Genomic DNA, 19,717 nt, shown 5'->3' with positions numbered 1-19,717 from the left:
TCTTTTTTATTTTAAACATTCATTAGGGTGCCAACCTTGTTATCATTTTAAAAAATACAGTTTGTCAAAATTTAAAAACTTTTGTGCATCATAAGACATTATTGAAACAGTGAAAAGACAGCCTACAAAATGGGAAAAAAATGTTCGCAGATCATGCGTTTGAAAGAAATTAATTTCCAGAATATGTAAACAACTCAACAACAAAATACCAACCCTATTAAAATGTGGGTAAGTGGGGTTGGAGCTGGAGCTCAGTGGTAGCGCACTTGCCTGGCATGTGTGAGGCACTGGGTTTGATTCTCAGCACCTTCTCAGCACCACATATAAGTAAATAAAATAAAGGTCTATCAACAACAACAACAACAAAAATATGGGTAAGTGACTTAAATAGACACTTAAGAAGATATTCCAATGGCCAGTAAGTGCAAAAAAGATGTTTGCAACATTGTTATTAGGGAAATAACTGCAAATCAAAGCACAGTGAGATACCACTTATGTATTAGGGTGCCAATAAGAATAATAACACCAACAAAATGGAAAATAACAACTGTTGATGAAAATGTGGAGAATTGGAATGCTTGTACACTCCTGTGGAATATATGAAGAACAGTACTGATGTTTTCTCTAAAAGTCTAAAGTTACCATTTAACTCAGTAATTTCACACCTAGGTATATATTCAGAGGAATCAAAAGCAGGTACTTAAAAGGTTATCATCCAACAGTGCTTACTTATTAGAAATATAAAGTAGATTTTTCAGGGTGATAACTGATCACATCCACTACTGTTCTAAATTCGGTTGCCAGTTCCCATTAGCGTTCCTTTCACAGAGAGGTCCCCTTTAATAGTCATGTAGCGTTTTCAAAACCTGTTCCTCCATCTTTTTTCTCTTATTTATTTATTTGTTTGTTCATTTGTTTGTTTATTTATTTATTTATTTATGGTAGTGGTGGTAGTAAGGGTGTTGTTGGAGACTTAACCCAGGGTCTTATGCATTCTGACTACACTGTATCACTTAGTTGTACCCCTAGCTTCTATTTATGCATTATAAAATCTGTAAGCAAAAGTGGGACAAGGCAAGAGATGTGGAAAGATTCCCAAGGCCCATCCTATTTGCTCTTTTCTACCTTTAGTGGAATCTTTATTTGTAAAGAACTATCTTTTGTAAGGAAATACGTTAATATGATGATTTATGAAATTTTGAATTCTATCTAGCTACAAATATTCATAGAAGTATATTTTGTGTTCTTACATTATATAATAAATTTACATTTTATTTCTTTTTATTGGGAAAATAGAGTATGAGGGGAAATGGCAGAAAACAGTATCAAGATTCACCTAATCAGAAGAAAAGAACAAACGGTGTCCATAGCCAGCCACCAAAGCAGCAGAATCCCTTGATGGTAAGAATTATGACACAAATGCTAAATATAGTTCATTCTGAGAGTGGAACAATGGGCATTGTCAATGCACATTAATGTTATTGTGTTGTTATTTTGATACATTAATAGGATTTTTATGGAAGTAAATTAGGCACTCTTGTATTCATGCATAAAAAATTTTATTTGGTTGCTCTTAATTATAGACTTAAACAACACTGATTCAGTTGTACATATAATTTTTTGCTTTTTAGATGGTTATTCACATTGATTTTGGGGTTGGTGTACCAGGGATTGAACTCCGTGGCAGTAACCACTGAGCCACACCCCCAGCCCTATTTTGTAATTATTTAGAGACAGGGTCTCACTGAGTTGCTTAATGCCTCACCCTTGCTGAGGCTGGCTTTGAACTTGTGATCCTCCTGTCTCGTCTTCCCGAGCTGCTGGAATTACTGGTGTGCGTCACCATGCCTGGATACATTGATTTTCATGCCATGAAAACAAGAGTTAGACTTCTCTAGAGCAATCCTTTGGCTGTTACTCTGTCTATATTTTCAAAAAGAATAATCTATTAAAATTTTTCAATTTAAACTTTTCAGTGGATCTTTAAAAGCATAAAAACTGTATGTACTTATGGATTACCATGTGATGTATTCATACATGTATACACAAAACAAATGTTCAAATCAGGTTAAACAAATCTGTCTCTCAAACATCTGTCTGCTTTTCTTCATAGTGAAAAAAACTCCTTCCAACATATATATAGTTGTATTTGGACACAATATTTTATTTATTTTTTGTGGTGCTGAGGATTGAACCCAGCGCCTCGCACATGCTAGGTGAGCGTTCTACCGCTGGGCCCCAGCCCCTCCTTTCAACTTTTTGAAATACATTTTATATTATCAATATCTATGGGCTTAGTCCCGTCTAGTTGTATCCACTGATCAACTTTTTTGCATCCCTCTGTTCCCCCATTACTCTCCCCAGCCTCCAACCAGTCTACTCTCAACTTCTTTTTGTGAAATTAACTTTTTTGTAATTCATTAATTTATTGAAATTAAAAATTTGGCAGAACGTCAGTGTTTTTTTTTCCTTCTCCAAGTTGATAGTTTAGAAAATTAATAGCTAGTGACATTGTCATTAAACTAGGTCTAAAGACAAATAACTGAACATTTTAAGGCATTTCCTTTCATTCTTAATTTGTGCTTCAGAAGGTAATTAATAATGTCCTTGCTTATTTCTTTTGTAAATCCTAATGTTATTGTGCTTGATTTTTTTTTTTTGTAGTTTTACCTGTTTTTCATTTCTTTAGTGAAGTGGATGATAATAGTAATCCAAATTTTTAGCAAAAAAAAATTTTCCTGAATTCCTTGAGTGTAATTTATTTGACTTGGGGTGTAATGACTCCTCCAGTAAAGATAAAGATACATTAAAGACCAGTTTACTATCAAAACTTTTTACTCTCTTAGGGCTGGGGATGTATCTCCATGGTAGAGTGCTTGCCTGCATGTACAAGGTCCTGGGTTCAACCCCTAGTACTGCAAAATACAAAAACAAACAAACAAAAAAAGAAACAAGTCATTTGCCCTCTTATTTAACTGTAGTCTGATTAAAAAAAAAAAATACTGGAAAGAACAAAATAATCTTAACTGATGATCAGAATACTTCTAATAGAATTCAACATCCAACAAAAGCTAGGCGAGTATTTCTTAATGATAATATTGTACAATTCAAAGTATAAATTTAACTCTACCAGTCAAAAAGTTTTACTGGCTTTTCTTTTTGAAAATGTCACAAAGGACTCTCAAATTTGTCTGGAAAATTTGAATAGATTTAAAAGTTTTAGAAAAGAGAACAAGTATATGAATAGTTTGTAAGAGAAGAAATAAAAATAACTAATACACATAAGAAAAGTGTTAAGTGTTCAAAGAGGAGTTTTACCTATATCAAAAGCCTTATCTCATTTCCTTAGAAGGGGAATTTAAAGAAGAATTTCATAATAATGAAAATATGGAACAAGTACGAGATCTAAGAAGATGATATTAAATGCTGTATTGTAGATAGATGCAGTAGACTATCATTGAATCAGTAAAATCTAAATATGTACTTATAGAAAAAAGATTTTGTTCATAATATGACCTTTTTTAACATTAAAAAAATTTTTGTAGTTGTAGATGGACAGTTAAATAAACAAAAACATTTAGGCTTGGGTGGCAGGGGGGGAGAAGCCACTGAGGGCTGAGGTGTAGATCAATGGCAAAGCACATGCTGTTATATGCAAAATCCTGGGTTTAATCTCCAGTTCCAATAAAGAAAAGACCCCCCCCCCAAAAAAAAAACAGTGAGAGAATGGAAATGGTAATTGCATTCCTGGTTAATTCTCTCACTGAGAAATTTGGTAATATATCTCCTTATTTTTAAGAAGTGCAAATAATTGGAGACGGTTTTGTATATGTGAGTGTGTTTGTGGTCTTTGTTTTGTTTTGATAGAAATGTGAAAAGAAACTGCATCCACGAAAACTTCAGGATAACTTTGAAACAGGCAAGTTGTTTTCTGTTTTTTTCAAGAATCTGTCTTGTGGGGTTTGGTTTGTTTGCCTGATTTTTTAAAGGTTATATAATGAACTGATAGTTAAAACAGGAAGAATTGCATATATTCTTTAGAGAGTTCCTATATGGAGTTTTCTATAAACTGTCTAAAATGAATTAATTTAAATGATCAAGATGAAATTATTTGTCCTTTATACTATTTCTTTTGTGAATGTGAAGTCTCTGTGCTATGCCTGAGTGTGTGAAAAATTGCTTATGTGTTAGTGGGAGAATAGAAAGGGCCAAGTTATTGTAAAGGTACAGAAACCTCATTGTCACATGTACATAAAAACACTAAGTTCACAAGCGAATATATTCTCCCTTTTTTGAAGGTATTGAGGATCTTTTTAAGGTGGTTCCATGGATAGAACTGTCACTTAGAAGTGCAGTGTGCTGTTTTTGAAGTGTTTGAAATTTGCTGTGCTATGATTTATTCATCTTAATTTAAGGCTTTCTTAGGAAAGTTAAGAAATCAAAAATATTCTTTATCTTATTTTTATGTTAATGTCTATAATTTTAGCAAGATAAAAAGCTACTATTATGGAAAGTTAAGGTTAACTGTGAAGTAGGATTTATCATCACATTTTAGTTTGATGTAGTCTCCTTTATTTTTGCTTTTGGTGTCCTATCCAAAAGTTAAGCTTTTTTTTCTGTCTTTCCTTCCAGAAGTGCCACAGTTTAGGGTTTTTACATTTAAGTCTTTAATCTGTTTCAAGTTCATTTTTATGTATGGCGTAATAGTTGGGTATGAATATATTAAACTTTGGGTTGTCTTGAGAAAGAAGTATAAAAGGATTCTTGTTTTGAGAATCCTGATATTTAGACCTCTTGCCTCAGCTTCTTAATGTCCTTTCCAGACCTGATTTCCTGGTTAGGTCCCTGCTATATTTAAAAACGAAACAGAACCAAATAACAGTAAAACCAAATAAATTGCAGTTTTGTTATACTCTGATTTTGGAAAAAATTTTTTTTCATTCAGTATATTGAAGACTGAGGAGTAACTTCTTTTTTTTTTTTAGTTGTAGATGGACAAAATACTTTTATTTTATTTTTTTATATGTGGTCCTAAGGATTGAACCCAGGGCCTCACACATGCGAGGCAAGCTCTGTACCACTGAGCCCAGCCCTAGCCCCCTGAGTAACTTATTTTTCTGTAATTGTAATCTTTACAATTTTTCCATTTTAACTGATTTTCACATTGCTTCCATTTTGAGCTCTTTCGAGAAGCTCTTGATATTTTTGCACATAATGCAAATGAATATAATAGGTAAAATTGTGTCCATTTTAAAAACAAGGGAATGCTGAGGGATTTTGAGTATTTATGTAGAAATAATCAATAATTAGAAATTCAGTTGACGAAAAGGAAATATTTTGGTGGTTCTGCTTAGGTTAGAGTGTGGAAAGATAAACATTCTGCATGAATTTCTTTGTAACAAAGGTAAAGGGTCATGTTTTCTTAACTGAGTTACTGAGATTATTTATTTTGTTTCCTAAGCAGATGCTGTATATGACCTGCCTTGTTCCAGTGAAGACCAGTTACTAGAACATGTTGAGGGACAGTCTGTGGCATGTAATGGACATTGCAAGTTCCCCTTTTCATCCAGAACTTTTTTGAGTTTCAAATTTGACCATAATGCTATAATGAAAATCTTGGACCTTTGATAGCAACAGATGTATTATAGAAGTCCCAAGCCAAGATCAGAGACCTGTTGTATTTGAGCGGGTGTCTCCTCAAGCCTTACCTTTCTCAGGTGTTTTAAAGAAATGCAGGGAGGCAGTGTTTCTGAAAGGATTTTCTGTGCAGAAGAGTAGAAAGAAGCATGAGTTTGCACTGTAAATGCAGTTATAATCTTTTAAACAGTTTTACCTTTTCAGTGTTTGAAACAAGTGTAATTTTTTTTTTGGAGGACTTTTTTTTTTTTTTTCCTGTGTGACTGGGTCTTATTTTTTCTGGTCAAGAAAATAGTGTTTGAGAAATCAATTAGCCCAGGTAATGGGAATGCTTCATCTACCCATTACAGTGATTGCAATAATCGTTTACTTGTATTGAAATTTTTAAAAAGAAACTTAACATATCCAATTATTAAATGAACATACAAGCTAAAATGTCTCAGATGTTGAGATTGCAAGCCATCTGTCTTGGTGGCATTTTATTTCTTTGCTTCTGACCACTGAGGCTAATTCTCCTTTGCTTAGAGTTTTGTTGAAAGGAGTTATTCAGAGCCAACATCTTTAATATAATATTCATGTGCAAAATGAACTCATAGCACTTCATAAGGATAAAATTGGCAGCTTGGAGGAGGGATTCAGTTGATGGGGAGTTGATGCTGTAATTTTGAGTTGTGCTGGATACATTCAATAAACCTGTGAGTGCTGGAGCAGAAAGCAAGGAGGCAAGGGCCCAGTAAGTATTTGGGATTATGTTTTTACCATCCTGCCTCCAACCCTTTACCATTGTATAATGATTTTATTCGTGTGAAAATTTCTGATATATTCCAGTTGTGTAAATATGTATGGAAAAATTGATATTAGTTTTACATTGCGTATTTGTGTGATCTATGGAAATTGATGTTATATTGGGTTCCAATTTTCAGTAGAACAAAGTGAAATGCTTTTATTGGCATGCTGAAACCCCTGAATGATGGGCATCAGAAGCAGAAGGGGTGTCCAGTTTACCAAGAACAAATAAAGCATTTCACTAAGGCAAGATCAGAACATGAAAGTAACATACATAACTCACTCCTAGGAATGTATTTTGCTCCTTTCGGATTCTTAAATCCAAATAAGGATGGCAATAGCCATTTTGAGAAGAATTTTCAGCTATAACTGAGGACAATCACCTGAGCTTTAAGTAGGAGATACATTTTGGCTGCATTTGACCTCATTGAAGATAATTCTTGGGGGTTGGGGTGAGGGACAGTTTGAGTCTATGCGTGTGTGTCTGTCATGGGTTTTGATCTTTTTGTTTGTTTTACAAGCGGTATCCACAAAATATTTTCTGCTTATAAATGTTACTGTAGAAATCTTTATTCTGTATAGGTAGCCTATTTAATTAGAGGTTCTGCTTAACCTGTAGAACTTTTAAAAGGGGGGCTATTGTAAGGATTCACTTTGTATTATTACTTGACTTTAGATTTTAAGTGACTTGATTTTAAAGGAGAAATTCTATTTATTAATGAAAGTGTCATTCTCGGTGCTAAGCAGGAGAATTCATGTTGCTAGCAGTGTTTTGAGAATTAGGTTATCCACAATCCTGCATCTTTTAATGTGACTAATTTGTGAATCCTTGTGTGACCTTTGCTTTTTAATGCATTATATGATTGCATTTGGAAGCTCTTACTATTCTTTTCAGAAATACAGCTGCTTTGCTCGGGTCTCCTTGAGCCATATTTATAGTTGGTCCAAGCATTCCAGATTTCTGTTAAATCATTAAGGAAGTGAAAACAGTTTGCCTGGCAGATGAATCATTTTTCATTTGTTTACTATCATCTGGAAACCATTTAATTTTTAGTGTTTTTGTGTGTGTGTGTGTGTGTTTGTCTTTTTTTTTTTTTCTTTTTAAATGAGTGCTTGATCAGTCCTTCTGGTGCCTATAGGTTTAGACTTTTTAGCTCTCAATACTAAAGCATAAGAGATCAGAGTTATCAGAAGTATGGACTCTGTGGTTGAGTATTTTCAAGAACCAACAAATTTTCTTTAATTACAATAGTTATTGCTGTTGTGCTGCTTCATTTAATGCACTGTGGAACAAACTTAAGGGAATGGTTGGTATGTGATTATGGTAACTTAGGCTCTCTTGACAGTATGAGGTTAACATGTTAAATGATGAGTTAAATTTTATGTGAATGATGTGACTTAACTATGCAGAAAATATTTAAGTTAGATGTACCTGTTTGTTGTACTTATTCCCTCTCATTGTTCAGGTTACCTTGAGACAGGCCATGCTTAGCACAGGACTAGATTTTCTCCTTTTGGGATACTTAAGTATGGTTTGAGGAAATCAGATGATAAAGTAGTATGCTGAATATGCAATAATTTCCTTCTATTGAGTGCTGCATTTTAAGAAGCTAAATGAGAAGAGTAGCTATGTTGGCTTCACTATATTTCATGTATTTGAAAGATAGATAGGTCTTTGAATTCACTTTTTAAATGTTCCAACCACATGTTCCAGGGTGCAGTGCACTGTGAATCTTTCATTTTTTAAAATTTTGTAGGTGCTTTTATGTGTAACTTCAATGATTTATAGTTTAGATTAATAATGTTAATACATGTTAAATGAATTGTTTTTATACTTAGTCATTGTAATCCAAAAGATAAGGGTATGGTTTACATGTTTTTCACAAGTTTTTATTAAGAAATAGCAAACAAATGGTTTTAGGATTTCAAATAGGCATGCCCTCTGGAGACATGAACATTTGGAGAGGTCTGAGAATCTAATAGTTCTGTTAGCATGGGTGGAATTTGATTAAAATTAAGGTTGTTTGAATTAGTACATAAAGGATAAAGTCTCCCAGTGCTATCAGAGACATTGTAGTAATTGCTTGCTTTTTTGAGCTTTGAATATCATTATTTTTGTAATATGTATCCATTAGTAAATACAAATAATGAAGATATATAGCAGAATTAATTTTATGCTATAAGATTAGGTTGTACTCTTTCTTTTTGAAGGCTTTAATAATTTGTTTGTAATGTCGAAAACTCCATACTAAGTGAATGACATTCATCCACTATAGGAATTAAATTCCTTTCTACTACTCAACATATTGTGTTCTCTAGAAAAGTTAAGATCTGTGTGCATGTGTGCACTAAAATCATTTCATTTTCTATTCCCTCACTTATATAGTCTTTCTTAGGTTTTTTTAACCCCCAACATTTAGTTAACTTAGTAAGTAGAGCAAAATCAATTATAAAAAATTAGACTTTTTGCCAAGTTGTTCTTACTATGTTACTTCTATTTACTTTTTATATTTGTACTGGTGGACCTTTCTGTTCAGAGATTGTTTTGATTAACATTTATTGTGTCTCTGTATTCTCTGAGGCAGTATTTTCTTTGTATATGAATCATAGCTATTCATTAACACTTCCTCATGATCTTGACTTTTTTCTAGCCTGGGGGAAGGGGTTCATGTGTATTGTAACTTTAAATTGATGATAAACAAGATAACCATTGTTTTGTTTGAAGGTATTTTTAACCTTTATGTACCTGTCTTAATGAAACAACAGTTTTGTTAACCTTAGTTGCCCATTTCTTCCGTCCTAAAACTTTAAAGTGCATTTGTATAGTTGCCAAAAATCCTAAAAATGAGCTTAAGATGGGCCTTCTCAGCATCTTTTTTCTTCTTAGAATTAAATTACTCTTGAAATCTATCTGCCTGTCAGAAGGTGGCAGATTGCAAATGGGCAGTACAAGTTTTGTCCTGTGCTTTCAAAGTAGAATTCTGGATTGCACATTCTAAAATTGATAATAGATTAGTATTATAGAACAAAAGTGCCCTGAAAAGAAAAGAGAACTATAGTTGCTGGGCAGAGTATAAGGAGGACATTGTAGAAGATATATCAATCCTTGAGTGCTATATGATGCATCAAGCCTAAGCATAGTCTAATATATATACACACACACACACATATATATATGGCCATTGCCAAGCATTTTCTAACCCTGAATAAACTTATTTTTTCCTTAGTATGATTGCCAAGCAATCCAGTGAATCTAAAGGAATTTCTCTCACTTTAAAGACCAGTGTTTGGGAGTCTGGTCCTTTCTGTGCTGTATCATTGCAGAACTCCAGCCACTCTGAAGTACACTACTTTCTTATAGGAAAGGGAGGTAACCCAGAGTGCATACAGCTATAGTCACCTGTATGGGGCAGCTATACATTTGTCCTGAATGCTTATTCATTTCTTATCAACTAGTTTCCTTGTGGCAAATAGCATTTATTATTGAAATAGTCCATAAGTAGTGAAAATAATGAAGTTAATTCTCTTAAATGAGAGTAAAGTATTGACTTCTACCAGCAGAATTATTCAGACTTTAGCATGAAGTACAAAGAAGTGTACAAAGAACAACTGTGATAAAATGTAAACGTTTTGTCTTGAAAAGTATTCATAATGGAATTTCTCATCCGGGTCCCAGATTAATGAAATCACCAGTCAAGAGATTACATTTACCTTGGGTCTTCTGTAATTAGCAGAGGGGATGATCTGTATATATTAGTAGCTTGAAAGCACAATCTAAAAGAAATTAACCTTCATAAGGTGTCTGCATTATCTGAGTAGTGTTGGTCAAGGGAACTCTGGGGAAAGAGATTGAATGCAGAAATGCAAGTGTGTGTGATTTTATCTCCTCCTCATACTTTAGTCCTTTAGGCCAGGAAAACAGTAAGGCCCTGAATATATGTTTGCTGCAGGTAGTTGTGTGTTTTTCCTTATTGACTGGTCTGCTGAGTGCCATTAAAAAAAAAAAAAAAAAGTTTCTAATACTTGGTGTGGCTGGCCAGGAAGTCATTGAGGTCCACACACACAAACACACACCCCTTCCCCATTTTTTCCTGGTGACTTTTCCCTTCATCTTTTTCTTTGTGCTATATCCTTTTGGCCACTGTGAGAACTTGCAAGTAGTGATTACATTTTGCCTTCTGATGATGACTTCACTTTGACATTTGGGCCACAAGCAGATAGAAGTCTGAACACTTGTGCTCTTTTGAGTTTTGATGCATGTAGTTGACATATTGATTTGAGAGAAGAAAACTGTGGTTCCAAGGTGAAATGAGCAGTATTTGCTGATTCTCGATCTTCAAGAGGTCCTAGGTAACATTCTTAGGATAGTAGACTTTTTGAGGTAAAGTGTAACATTTTAATTTAATCTACTTTGAATGAATTGAATCTAAGGTTCTAAAACAATCTAACAGCTACAAACTAGTGAAGACTTGGGGCACAATTCTACATTCTTCGTTATTTCTCAAGCTTTAAGGAATTAGCATATGCTTTTATGATATTTAGGAATAAACTATGGGTGGCAGAAAATGAAAGCAAATTAAGGTTCTCTACTGTGAATTTAGCAATGTAATATCTTTTCCTTAGTAGTTTGGTTGATTAGATATGTTAATACTTTTGGAACATATATATGAGTAGCTGTGGACTTGCACTCTTCATGCACTGATAGAAAAGCACAAGACATATCTGCAAGAATTTCTTTGTGCATTTCACTACTGTCCTTGGCACTGCTGTCTCTGTGGTCCATTTTAGGTTTATGTTTGGATGTTGCACAAGTAACTGTTAATGTCAAATGCAAGTGTCCAAAGAAATGAGCCTTTAATTTTACTTTTTGTTTGAATTTAGAACAGGAGACGGCTAACCTGACTTACACTTTAAATAGTACCAACTTTCTCTTTAGTAACAATTAGGAAAGGACAATAAAATCACAAACCATTTTGGTTTATATATATTCTCTCTTAAAATTATTTTTGAAGTTTATTAGCTTAAAATCTTTTAAAAAATCATCTCTGATAGGCATTGACTCATCCTTGTTCTGTGTATGATTCAGATTTAATTTTATCTCTTGGCTTTAATGAAACTTTAAAACAATCATTTCAGAACGATTAATCAGGTGGAATAATGTTCATGTATTAGCTAGCTTAACTGAAATGTAACACTGTCTTTCATCTAACCAAATAAGGTGTATGGTTTCATTTGGGTGAGAAAGGGAATGAGAATTGCTTTTTTTAAAAAATACATACATACTGTGCCTGTTTCTAAAACAAGATTTGAAGTGGCTTTTTACATTATGCTGTGAAGACTAGGTAATGTTCAAGGAAGATATATAGTCTTAACACATTTTCCTTGAGACTAAGTTTTAGTCTGAAAAAGGGAAAGGTATTTATGCTGTGTCATGTTAAGCAAAATATTTGGAACCTACAAAAGCTGGTAGATAGGGCTGGGGCTCAGCGGGAGAGCGCTTGCCTAGCATGCGTGAGGCACTGTGTTCTATCCTCAGCACCACATAAAGTAAAATAAAGACATTGTGTCCACTATAACTAAAAAATAAATACTTTTTAAAAAGCTGGTAGACAAAAATTTGAATTGGTTTCATTAAAAACATGGTATTCAGTGAGAACTGGACTTTAGGGTAAATGTGCTAACTAAATAGATTTGTAAACTTTTTCTTCAGTAATCATTATTGTCATGCAAAATGATTTAACATTTAATTTTTGCCTAAATTATAGCACTCACTGTTGTATTACTTTACCTTATAGGACATTTTAATGCTTGGAGAATGACTGTAAGTATATACCCTTTAAGTGATTCTGTCTATAGTAGTGATAAAGTTCTTACTGCTTTTTGATTAATTGTCAAAACATTTAGGGAGAACTAAAAAGGAACCCAAAGTACCAGTGGGGTTTATCTTGGAGTTTAAAGAATTTGAAACATTTAGAGCAGATTTGTTGTTTCTGGATTTATTTTACTCTGAGGTTCAACAATAGCTTTGTTTTTTCCTTCAGTGTTAATGAAAGGAAAAGGACTGAATTTCACTTATATTGAGTATAACTGTCATAAATAAAAGATTTCTGAGACTCATGTTTGTGAGTTGGAGTTTGTTTGCAGGAGCATTGTACTTCCAAAGATGTGTTTGTTTTCTGTACCTTCCATTGAGAAAATGAATTGATGACTTAATAGTTATTATGCTCTAATTTTTGAAAGTATTTTGATGTAAATTAGAAATTGAAAACCTTACTATAAAAACCAATAATGAAGGTTACTCATATACTGGCTTTCTGTAAAACATTAGGCTATTTGTAAAACAATACCAATAAAATTGGCTCTTTGAGCAGTTTTAGTTACTTCCTTGTTTCTGCTGTTAATTGTTACTGTAGAATCCGAGTTTTCATTTTGGACCAATGAAAATCGATGAATATAGGATATATATAAAATAAGGTTATGTTTACATAATGGGAAGAAATATTAAATGTTCAATGTCTCTGCAAAAATGAAAATGGAAAACTTGTGTTTATTTCTCATTTTAAACCACAGTTTTTTTACTTTAAAGCAAGATTATAGTGGCAGGCTGGAGATGTGAACCTGCTAATGTACAATTCATCAGTTCTTTAAATATGTGCTAGAACCAGGCTTTGCGATAAAATGATTGTCCTTGGATCCCAGGGGAGAAAGAAATATATTCTCTGTTAAAGACCTCAGTTATATGATGTAGACTAGTGTATAATGCTGTTATTATCAAAGGTACTTTGCTCCTGTAGTGAAAAATTGATACATGCTATAAAGCTGCTTCCTATCTTGTAGGCATAGTCTTGTATGACTTCCTTGTACTTTTAGTTCTGTGTTATCATCCCTGTACCAGTAATCTTTAAAAGGGAAAAGAGATCCTTCAGTAGATGATTTTGGCATAAATGGAAAGTCAACGAAGTAGCTAAATAATAAAATTTGGTGATAAACAATGTTTCTTTGGCTGTTGGTGGTTTGATCTAGCCTTAATCCTAGCCCCTTACTTTATCAAATCTTATATTAAATATTCACATGTTTAATAGTTAACAGAAGGACAGTCTTATCCTTTAATTAAAACAAAGTACAGTGTGGAATTAGAAATATTTATTCAGAATATAAGAATGTTTGTAAAATATTATAAATGTCTCTGTATAAATAAATGGAGTTTTTTTTTAAACAATTCTATATCAAATAACACAAAGTAGCTATTTTACAGCAGCTAAAACTAAAGGCATCTGGAAACATTTAAAGCATACAAGTGAAGAATCTAAAAATTACAAGGTATAGTACAGTGTTAAGTAGCAACTTTAAAATGAGACTTTCAGTACAAACAGCAGAACAATACTGACAAATGCAAACTTAGTCACATGTGCTTTAATAACTGGCAGTACATTCAAGCAGGTTTTTCTAATAATTCAAGTGGTATAAAAGCACATTTTCAAATAATAAGAAACTTAAAATCTCATGCAAAGTAAGTAATAGTCTTGACAAGATGTCTACAAACTGATTAGAAATAGGAAAGAAGTGAACATGTTTCATAATCTTTGCATTAGGTTCAAACAAAAGCACATTATTAAGAGTTCTCAATTTACTTGGAGTGCTGACACGAGCGCTGTAAGTGAATACTAGGAGTTCTACAAACAGAATATTTTCCCACGTGAATTTGATTAGGAAAAAGTGCAAAAGCAAATGACAGAGCAAGAACTATTTAAGCAGGGAATCCATGTGAATGTGATGTAATTCTACATAAAATTGGTCTGTTCTGCTGAACTCCTATTTCAGATGATTAGCAGATGAAAAGATGGAAAGATGAAATACTCAATCAAAGATGTACTACTAATCCAACAGCAGTTGATATTTCTGGGACCAAATGGTGTTTGTCTTGTGTACATGCAAAATCCCACTCAGATGTAATGTGGTGAGAGACTTGTAATCTACTATAACTTATCCAAAAACGTAATGGTTCTGCATGTCAAACACATTTCCTCTACACAGGCATTAGAAGAATAAGAATACACAAACATCTTCTATTCAATTTTTGTACCTTTTCCACTTGTTTATATTTTTAAACAGCAACTTAGTGCTCACTGGTGCTGTGGTGATAGCAGCCAGCAATACATTAATTGATAATTCTAGTTCCAATTCTTAGTTCTTGGCAGCCAAGGCATGTTTCTTAGAGTTAACTTCAAGTGTGTTAAGTGAGGTATTTTAGAAGGGCTCAGGTTCAGTGCTAATTTCAATGATGGAAAAACTTAAAGAATTTGTGTAGCAAATGTATTTTTGTTTTGTAACAAGTAATATCTTTGCTACAAACTGTCTAGAGAGTTGATAAGCCAAAGATGGTGATTATATTATTATATGTGAAATGGGATAAACAGGAAAATGGCTGATTTTGCCCCAGTTTTTCTAGTGTTGTATAAAGCTGTCATGTACTGCAGAAAGAAAGAAAACCCAAAAAATATGTTGTTACCGTTCCCTATGGCAATCCTATGGCTGCATTCCTAATTAAGATCAATACAAAAATTTGAACCATCAGAAAATTCTGTTTGGGTTCTAAAATCTTTGTAATGCTGGCTGCATTTATAAGTAGGTGAAGCTGTAAACTTAGCATAGTTTTTTCACTTAAAATTATTTGTAGAATGAACAGGACATATTCCTAATTAGGATTTGCAAATAATTTAAAGCTTTATATGGGAGAGAGGACACTTTCAGATGTCATTAACAAAAGTTTGGGGGGGTTCTTGTATGCTGTTCTCATCACTTAAAACAAGAGCATCTTACCCAAGCTCTTGAGAGTTTTGAGTTAAGGTGATGACAGAATTGGAAAATAAGCACAGCATAAATTTTTGTGGGTCATCGAAAGCATCTTTAGAATTAAACATGCAGCTGTGGAAGTTAATTCATGCCAGTGACACCGCATTCCAGCCTTGTCCAGGTGACTATAGGGCATTTTTTTTTTTTTAGTAATACCCATAGGCAGCTAGGAAGTAGAAGACTTTCAGATAGTTTCAAGTTTTCCTTAGGATGAGGATTGTCTTACCACTCTTAACAGCTTTAAGGAAAAAGCCTTTAGGCTGCAACTTATGTCAAGGCTCTAATTTAGAGTTCTCCGAGATCCCTGTAAAATATTGCTGCAGGCCCAGAGGAAGACTTAGTATAGGTACGTGTATCTGAAAGGAGAATTAAGCACTTATGTTTAACTGGCACTTAATTTTTATTAGCCTAACATTCCACTTTCAGGCAGCATGGAAATAACTCCAGAAACTTGACATGCTAGCCGGTACAAGTGAATATGAAACACTAATTACTTCCATTGGCAATGATGAAACATCTAGTGCATATATGGGCCTAACTCATGAGAGACAGGGACAGCATGATAGGTTCATCTCAACTGTCTCATCACACTGTGTTTTTAACCATAAATGTCTCAAAAAGGAATCTTTCTTATTGCCTACAAGTACAGGACAGTATTGGCAGCTAATATACCCAGGCTTGGGTAGAATATCAGATCCAGCTGGTAGGCTCACATATGATAAGTTGTGGACTGAGGTCTCACTTCTGAATTCTGCCCTAGTGATTTTATTTGCCTCATTTAACAATGGCAAATATATGCCAAGGAAACCGTCAAATGGTTCCTTTTGCTCTATTCCCATTTTGCCAAGCCAGACTGAACTTTGAATAGAGGTTGAGTGCCACTGGAGAAAACAAAATATGAAATTCTGAAGGTTAACCTCAAAATCAATGTCATTGTTTACCCTAAATGGAGATGTTAATGTAAACCACCTCCTATTTAGAGAAAAATTCAGGTATAGCCAGATAATGCAAAAAGGAAAATTACCCAGATGCCTGTTCTCATTTAATCAGTGGTGTCCAGTAGCTCTCAAAATCAGCATAACCAAATGCCTGATACTTTACCTTCAACAAAGATTGTCGTAGGGGAGTATTTGAAAAATATACTGAAAGGATATCAATTTATTATCTCTTTATTCTGCATGTCTGTAAAAGTTGATAGTTTTGCCCGGGAAGTTCACCCAGTCATCCCATATTTAAAAGTATTGTTGAAGCATAAACTTAGGCTAAGTGGGATACTAATGGAGACCATAACAGAAGTGCTTACCCCTTTAGGCCTCTCCTGTGTGGAGGAATTACAGGGCCTAAAGGGGTAAGTTCTCTGATTTTAGCTGGAGGGGGAATGGAGGCAGAGGTCAGTGGGCAGGATGTTATTGCTGGTCTGTATGTATTTTTCAGTGTTGAAAGAAAGCCATGCACATCTCAGTTCACTCAGTGTAGGACATTGCCTAGCAAGTTGGAAAAATGATAAACTTATTTCATGTATAAAGTGTATGGGTTTTTTTGCATACACTTTTCAGCCAGAACATTTTCCTCATGACAAAATGTAACTTTGTCCAAAGAATGAAAATATATATTTTTTTAATCAGAGGAGCAAACCTTGACTGAATCAGGGATAGATAGAAACAGTGATCACCCAAAAGCTGATCCAGGCTCATACCAGTTGATGGGGGATTTCCCCTCAATGAGCATAGTTGTTACTTTTAGGGTAGAAATGACTGTCCTCCTAAGTAGTGACTTTCCCATTGCAGAGAAAGCCTAAGAACTTGAATCATGTTCCCCAAAAATACACCCACCCGAAGCTCATGGATACGGAGGATTCTACTGTGGTAGCTTGATCATAAAGCACAAAAACTTTAATTTGTAGTTAACTGGCATTGGAGCCCATTTATCACAGAGGTCTTGGTATAGTCTCCAGGGCTGCAGAGGAGGGAAAAAAAGGCAATCATCCTTTAATTATTGGTGTGGAACTGAAAAACAGAAGGGGTAAAATAGTGAAGGCTACAGTTGAAAAGGGATGATGAATTTAAGTTGGAGGACTTAATGTGCTAGTCATTGTCATGTATTTTGGGTTGTGGGGGAGGTGGAACCTACCAACCAGTCCTCACCTCATCTCTGTCATGACATCAGGACTTGTTGAATTGGGAGTTCACTGGCACTCTCTTAGATAGTTTTGCAAAACATTCAGTATCTTCTTGGTGCCTGACAATGCACAGCCTTGGTCTAGAGCTACAAATGTGTTCGTGTGGGTGAGTTTTGATTCAGGAGAACAGCAATTATGTAGTACCCTGCAGCTGGGGGAAGAAGTTCTAATACCACTTCTCTACTCTTGAAGAAACCTGATAAAAATTTTAGTTCTACTACATGTGTCCGTGATTCCCAACCCTTACGCCTTAGCTATTAAGGGCCCACTGGGAGGAAAAACCCCAGAATATTTTCCAGTCCTGCCTCTGTAACTAAAAGGTAAAATGTTTTTTAATTCTTCTAATACAGAATGTTCAGGCACAGCCTTGGTTTTGTTCTCCAGTGTATCTGAGACTGTGACACCTATGTGGCCTGTTAACTCCCAGAGACACCTCTGTGAGACCTTTAACATGGGACCTGAACACCAAAGCTTTGTTGTGGTAAGCTAATCAGCAATCCTTTTAGATGTTGGAGACATACAGACTACATCAAGATTTCCCCTGAAGGAGGAAAGGAGAAATCTGGGGTGCCAGAATATAAGCAAGTCCACTGTCTACAAAAAAGAAAAAATGATAAGAAAACCTTATAAAAACAACTGCTTGGGATCTTACTGATGGACAGAAAAGGTGCGGGAGTGAGAAAGTGAGTGCTGAAAGTAGAAGTAAGACCCTGCTGGGCACAGTGCACAGAGCCTGTGTTTATATACTGTCCGTGACCCCAAGAGGAAGAGCAGGATCCTGTGGATACAGTCTTCATGTCAGCAAGGCCACTCACCCCAGGGTCTGAGTACGAGGCACTCCATTGTCCAAGGGCTGATCTAACTGCCAACCTTCCCTTTGCTCCTCCCAGCAGGTTCAGTAGCCTGCTAGAGTTTTGCCCCCAGGGGCCAGAACTTTGGTGCCTGAGTGCTCATTAAAGTGAAGTTTCATTGGTGTGTGGCCTGGAGTTCTCCTCCTCTAGCAGAGCTATTCTTTGCTTGAGCATCCTCACTTGGGTCTCATGCCTCTCCACCATGGCCATCATCTGAGACTCCAACTTCTTCAGTTTGTTTTGGTGCTTCTTCTTTGCTTTCTCATAGGCAGCTACCAGGTTGCTAAGTAGGAACAGAGGGAAACAAGAACGTGTACTAAGTAGCATGAGACACACTGTCCTGTCTGATGGCTAGCCAGGTCTAGTGAGCTCTGATCTTGAGAAAGATCATGCATGCAGCCTGATCTTCAGTAAGACTCTGGAACCAGGTAATTTTGAGAAGCACAGTGCCAGGGATTTCCACACTAGGGGTCATCATCTACTGGCCTAACCATGACTAATTCAGTCACACTGCTAACATTAGGAGGGGTTGTGGATAAGAGTCAGCCAATAATGCAGAAAAGGTAGCTGAAATCTGTTACTTAAATACAAATAGTGGGTCTACTTGTTGTCCTAGATGGTCCATCATCATCCAGAGGTGATGCAATGGAAGTGACCTCACTTAGGATCAGGGAGAGATGTCAAGCTTTGTGTAGTTGGATTCAGAGCATCCAGTTAGGCCATAAGAAAACTGTGTCCAGCCCAGTAAGTACGACTTGGTGAACTGTTTGTGCACAAGAGTCCCATGGACTGGGTCAGGGATTGAAACCCAGTAAGTCTAGATATGCTTGCTATGCTCTCTGGTCCCAAACTGCACCTAAACCCCTTCCATGTACATCTGTATTACCCCTTAAGCTGCTCTTCAGGGGGTCTGTGAAGTCAACCTTTTACTATACATCTGTATGAAGTCAGATGTTCTCAATATACTTCAAAATATTTTGGCTACATAGAGATTAAATTGGACATAGTTTTGGAAAACTAAAAAGTGTCACTCATAATAAAAATACCATTCGTGTTACATCTAATTAATTTTTTTTGTAAATGAGTAAAAACTTTCCAACACTTGTCTTCGTTTTAGTTTGATAGAAGTATCAATAAAGATAGTTTACAGGGACACAAGCTCACTGAGGTCCTCTATTTCTGGGGGGGTGAGGGGGCACAATACGGAGATTGAACCCAAGGCTGCTCTCCATTAAGCTACAACCCAGCCCTTTTTATCTTCATTTTGAGACAGAGTCTGGTTTCAAACTTATGGTCTTGCCTAAGCCTACAGAGTAGCTAGAATTACTGGCACATTTGGCAGGGTCCTCAATTTTTTACAAATATAAAGGGGTCCTAAGCCCAAAGTTTTTGAGACTACTATCTAATAGTG

The 19,717-nt window shown here is 35.1% G+C and overlaps 2 protein-coding genes across 8 annotated transcripts in view; one reads left to right on the top strand and one right to left on the bottom strand.

The window, feature by feature from the left end:
* The window catches only part of Dcp2 (decapping mRNA 2), a 45,438-nt gene extending 32,023 nt beyond the window's left edge, over window positions 1-13,415 (top strand). For 3 of the 4 annotated variants that reach the window (XM_078048878.1, XM_078048880.1, XM_078048879.1), the window contains 3 exons: window positions 1,297-1,401; window positions 3,868-3,919; window positions 5,465-13,415. In XM_078048878.1, coding sequence (XP_077905004.1) covers window positions 1,297-1,401; window positions 3,868-3,919; window positions 5,465-5,628 — 321 coding nt within the window. In that variant the 3' untranslated portion in view covers window positions 5,629-13,415. The remainder of the gene's footprint in view (window positions 1-1,296; window positions 1,402-3,867; window positions 3,920-5,464) is intronic. The other variant, XR_013438471.1, reaches the window with a different exon arrangement.
* Window positions 13,416-13,551: 136 nt separating this feature from the next.
* Window positions 13,552-19,717, bottom strand: part of Mcc (MCC regulator of Wnt signaling pathway) — a 450,812-nt gene continuing 444,646 nt past the window's right edge. For all 4 annotated transcript variants that reach the window (XM_040272372.2, XM_005333213.5, XM_078048875.1 and 1 more), the window contains one exon: window positions 13,552-18,589. In XM_040272372.2, coding sequence (XP_040128306.1) covers window positions 18,409-18,589 — 181 coding nt within the window. In that variant the 3' untranslated portion in view covers window positions 13,552-18,408. The remainder of the gene's footprint in view (window positions 18,590-19,717) is intronic.

The sequence above is a fragment of the Ictidomys tridecemlineatus genome, chromosome 1 (assembly GCF_052094955.1).
Source record: "Ictidomys tridecemlineatus isolate mIctTri1 chromosome 1, mIctTri1.hap1, whole genome shotgun sequence".
In the NCBI taxonomy this organism is placed as follows: Eukaryota; Metazoa; Chordata; class Mammalia; order Rodentia; family Sciuridae; genus Ictidomys; species Ictidomys tridecemlineatus.
The sequence above is the reverse complement of the archived record's forward strand: the minus strand, read 5'-3'. Positions and strand labels throughout refer to the sequence as shown.